The 5267-nt window shown below is 39.1% G+C and overlaps 1 protein-coding gene across 1 annotated transcript; it reads left to right on the forward strand.

Annotated features, from left to right (window-relative positions):
* Positions 1–730: 730 nt before the first annotated feature.
* Positions 731–4419, forward strand: LOC103475858 (retinoblastoma-associated protein-like; the record flags this gene model as incomplete). Its single annotated transcript, XM_008427784.2, has 10 exons — positions 731–852; positions 1101–1258; positions 1599–1744; positions 1892–1996; positions 2088–2201; positions 2294–2442; positions 2534–2564; positions 3207–3349; positions 3592–3638; positions 3756–4419. Coding segments are annotated over 10 exons (1086 nt in total), but the record flags the coding sequence as incomplete, so codon positions are not given.
* Positions 4420–5267: the final 848 nt, after the last annotated feature.

Below are 5267 nucleotides of genomic sequence, written 5' to 3' on the forward strand. Positions count from 1 at the left end.
TAAGGTGCAAATAAAAATATATGCCACATCACTTTGAAATCTGAAGAGTTGAGTGTAGCTTTTTGTTCACAATAAAAACACTTGTATTTGTGAATTAATTCAAAATCAAAGTACGTGAATATGGTAGCATCATGCTTGTGGGGTGTTTTACTAAAGTTGGTGGAACGACAAAGAAAGACTTCCTCCAAACTCTTAAAAATCACTTCAGATCATCGCTTCCCAAATGAATCCAGATATGTCCTAAAACTAGTTTGCTAATGGCTGAAGCAAGCYAACATTCAGATCTCTTACCTTTGTTATAAAATATTTGTGAACTTTGTGGCAAATAACCCAACAAATTCAAATAAACTACCATTTCTTTCCGYAACAGTYGTCCAGCATCCTACCAGCATCAAACCATAGGTGTTGTTGCTAGCAACAACACCCATTAAAGGTTTGGTTGCTTTGAAGATATTGAACTTTATCAAAGTACATGGAGACACAAAGCTTTTGCTTTGTTGCCCGAACAATTTATCAGGTTATTGCATAACACTTATACAGAGAGCAGAGCTTTAACAGACGGTGAGTAAATATTCTTTGATCAGATGCAGGAAAATTTTAGAGCAGCACTGCAATTAGACTTTCTCCTTTAGATGAATTGGTGTGAGATACATTAATCAGTGTGGAGAGCAGCGATTCTTTGCATGAACAAGATGCACATGCACAAAGTCAGAGGTAAATATCTGTGTCTTTGCAGGGCTCTCCGCTGTTTGAGCTTCTGAATCAGGAGCATGCGAGTGCAGCAGCGGAGCCGGTGGAGACTCCAGCCAGTTTCAGCCAGCCGCTGCAGCACAGCCACACCGCCGCTGACCTGTACGTTGTCACGCTACCTATCTGATTTTGGCTTCTTGTGAAACGTAGAAGGACGTTTCAGCTATTACAAAACCACTATGAATCATAAACGCCGTTTTAGGGATTGGTCGATTCCATGAGTCATAATGAGATTCCTCTCCACATGGCATTGAAGCTTTATCAGTGTTTAGATTATCATTAAAGTTTCTGGGCTCCGTGTTGCTAGTTTGACAGACTCCTCCCTCTGCTCTCTGTATTGCATGTTGCAGATATCTCACACCAACACGCCCAGGCTCGCGGGTCTTGTTTCCTGATTCCCCGGCCACGCCGCCCCGGCAGCCCGCTGCTTCTCAGTCCACCTCCCAGGCGCCCTGCCAAGCTCCGAGGCAGCCAAAGTCGAACTCCCTCAGTCTGTTCTATAAAAAATGTAAGATRCGTTTCAGTTGTTCTGATCGTTCTTTTATAAGGATGGCTGTGGTACTGCCTCTTTGGCGAATGTTAACATATCACCTGAGTTCATGTAGGAAAGGGGTGATTACAGAATCCAGCCAGTAAAACTGATTAATAGATCTGAACTTACACTCATCTCAAAGAAAATTTTAAAAGGTGATTCCCCATTCAATTCTTTGGTTATATTATGACTTGATGTAATAAGTTGAATACAAATCGTTTGTTAAACACTGTAGCTGCTAATTTAACACACTGATTGCCTCCTATCACCCACTTTTCTCCTATCTCTTATTTATTTATTTTACTTTTATTTGTAGTGTACCGCCTGGCCTATACAAGGCTAAAGACTCTCTGCTCATATCTGCTGTCSTCTCACCCTGAGCTGGAGCCCATAATATGGACCCTGTTTCAGTACACCCTGCAGCACGAGTATGAGCTGATGAGAGATCGCCACCTGGACCAGGTACTAAAACTGACTGGAGTTCCCATTATTTCACTTTCTGAGGTGCTTTCATCTTTCTCCAACTTCTATGTTTTTTTCTTTCTTTCATTCTTTCTTTCTTTCTTTTGTTTGTTTCTTTCTTTCTTTGTTTCTTTCTTTCTTTGTCAGCTGATGATGTCGGCCATGTACGCCATATGCAAAGTGAAGAGTGTCGACCTGCGCTTCAAGTCCATCGTCTCGGCCTACAAGAACATGACTAACACCAACCAGGAGGTGACGCAGCCTGACAAAACATTCCACGCTGCTGACGCAAACTGGTTTAAAGTTCAAACTAAACTCGCAACCGTTTCTCTGACTTCTGCAGACCTTCAAGAACGTGCTGATTGCCGAGGGCCACTACGACTCCATCATTGTCTTCTACAACCAAGTGTTCATGCAGAAGTTGAAAACAAATATCCTGCAACACGCGTCCACCAGGGTGAGGCGTCGCAAGTCACAATTACAGTCTTTATAAAAATAATTTCAGAAACGTTGGTACTTATTAAACGTCACTTCTTTTACTTTTYGCAGCCACCTCCCCTTTCTCCAATACCTCAAATTCCTCGCAGCCCATACAAGTTACCCAACTCTCCTCTGCGTGTGCCTGGGAGCAACAACGTCTACATCTCCCCTCTGAGAAACTCCCGCATGTCCCCGGGTATCATGACTCCTCGCTCCAGGTCAGTCCTGCCCTTTTGTCGGTTAGTTTAATATTACCCACTCTAAATACACACGGCGCTTTTAACGCATTTCTGTATTTTGCCTTTGCAGAATGTTGGTGTCCATCGGTGAATCATTTGGAGTGAGTACTAGTAGTTATCAGAATTAGAGGCTGCAAAAAGCAAATACTCGGGTGGAGATTTAGCTTCAAGTTGATGAAATCTGACTGAACCTTAGGTGTATTGGGAAAAAGAATGGGCAGACATTAGTCTGTAGATGTGCTGTAAGAGGAGTGGAAGTCCTTTCAAAGAATTGACTCTTAAGGTTTAATCTAAAGAAAGATGCCCTTTGAAGATTAATACAAAAGTTTGAAAAACTGTGTCCTTTTCCTTTACAATGATGTGCTACTTTGTGTTGGCCTATAAGATAAAATGTCAACGTAAAAGTTTGTGATAAGATGTGAAAAGTTTCAAAGTATCTTTTGTAAGGCACTGCAATATTCACGGTAAACCCRTGAAAGAAAAGTTATACCACCAGTTATTTTCCATCAGCTCCATTAAGACAATATTAAGGTACCCAAGAAGTATTGTGTAAAAAGTTAACGTTTKTGAGTTTTGAGTGTGTTCAGTAATTGATTAATTTCTACAAATACTGTTTGAATTTTTCACAATGAACACCTAGACATATCGCGATGAGATTTCAAGTCCATATCGCCCAAATCTAGAGGACAACTGTGCAGTCGGTTGAATTTCCCTCTCTGGTTTGGTCTCTTCCGTTCCTGCAGCTGGSCAACCGCTTCCAGAGGATCAACCAGATGGTCAACAGCAGCGAACGCTCCCACAAGAGAGCGATGGACCAAAGCGCCGCCAGCAAACCTCTGAAGAAGCTGCGCTTTGACGTGGACGGGCAGGACGAAGCAGACGGCAGGTTGGTGTCGAATACTTTAGCCAGGGCTTTACCAATGAGACGCTGTCATGTTTTATAACTCCTAACCAAAACATATTGTTGCATATTTGTGAATAAAATAAGAAAGGATTTTCTTTTTTCCAGTTTAAATGTTTTGTGTTAGAGCGTGAAATAACAATTCCTGTGCTTTGGAACCAATTAAATATCAAGTTTGTCAAAGGATTCAAAGTGCATTTCAGCTGAGTTTGTTTGTTTTTATGCAGCAAACCTGGAGGGGATTCGACCCTGATACAGAAACTYACCGAGATGAGTGAGTGAAAGTGGCTACCGGTTTCCATTTCTGCTTTTGTTTGTTAAAGCCTGCGTGTTTTTTGTAGCACTTTGATTTGTTTTGTTTATTCATGAAGTGTCGTTTCCGCTTCCTCAGGCTCCACTTGGAGTCGCATGCATGAGCAGAAGATGAAGGAGGAGCCCGAAACGAGGGACGAGCCACAGTAAAGCCTSCCAGGCCCACCTGCACTGTTTGTCACTAACACTTCTGTTAGTTCACACATTAAGTGGAACATGCAGTTTCTCTGTACATTTAATAATGTGTTTTAGTTTTTATTTAACTTTGAGGATGCAGAAGCCTTTCTTTGCTCTTTGTGTTTAGGTTTTAAGTAATTTTTATTACAGGTTTTTTATTGTTGCTCTTTTGGACTTTGATATTTCCAAAGAAAAWTTTTTTGGTTTTAGGAGTGTTGTTAGTTATTTGCTGTTGAGGAAATCATTGTTTCCCCTCATGGATCTTCAGTATATCAACACAACATGATGCTTTTTTTTTATATAGCAAAAGCCTTAATTATGATTCAACATTTCTAGTGTTAAATCATGGCTATTCTCTACACAGTAGGAGTAAATGTTTTGGCTGTGCTTTTTTTTTTTTTTTTTGCCAATCAAAACCTAACATGAGAAAACTGGACCCAGCAGGGGGRATTTCACATGGCCAATATGGCTCACTGACCGGGGTGGTTTTCTGTCACGGGGTAGCACAAACACAGAAATAAAAAAAGGATATAAAGTTTTGCACCAAACAAGTTTCTACATTCAGATTTTCTAAGACACTGATTTTTGATTTGTTTGGGATTCATGTTGTACACAACTGGAAGTCGGCCATGATGAACAAAGGACACAAAATATTTATTTGTGGCCTGAAATGTAAAATTTTCTAATGATGATTTTGTTTTGTTTTTTCATTCCTAAAACAATACAGATCAAATGCAAAAATCTTCAATATGATTTAAACTCTTGTACTTGTAATTTTTGGAAATGGAAGTAAAAGCTCCAGAAAAGGTGAGAAGTTAATCACTGATCATGTGTAGCAAGAACATAGAGCAGAATGTTGTGTAAAGATAAATGTGTTTATAGTTTAATTTCTTTAGTAGATTCCAGAAAACCAAATGGAAGAAAACATCCATCAAGTTTTGACTCCATCTGTTTTTCATTTGTTGAAAGCAGGTTTTTTTTTTTCTTCTGTTGTTGCAAGATTGTTAAACTGATTATTGGAAAAAAAATGTTGCTCAACTGATTTGATTTGATTTGTTTGTTGTTGTTTTTTAATACAAAATCTTTCAAACTTTTAAAGGCTTTTTTTCTTTTGTCAATATACCTTATTTTAAAGTTTTCCAAGAGTCTTTTCTTCCTTCAAACTGAAACATTTTATCTTTTTTTTTTTTTTTTTTTGATAAAGTCTCTTCCTGTAAGACCTCAGACACGGTTTTGACCTTTAAGAATATTCATTAAAAATAATTTCAGTTATTTGCACTTTAGCTTCTTTACGCTTTTCTCACTTTAACTCTTGTTTTACATTTAAACCCCCAAATTTATGGATTCACAGTAAAAAATGCTGGGTTATTTTTATAACCCAATTTCTGGGTTGAAGCTGTTGGGTCATAGGTTG

The sequence above is a fragment of the Poecilia reticulata genome, linkage group LG14, assembly GCF_000633615.1.
Source record: "Poecilia reticulata strain Guanapo linkage group LG14, Guppy_female_1.0+MT, whole genome shotgun sequence".
NCBI classification, from domain to species: Eukaryota; Metazoa; Chordata; class Actinopteri; order Cyprinodontiformes; family Poeciliidae; genus Poecilia; species Poecilia reticulata.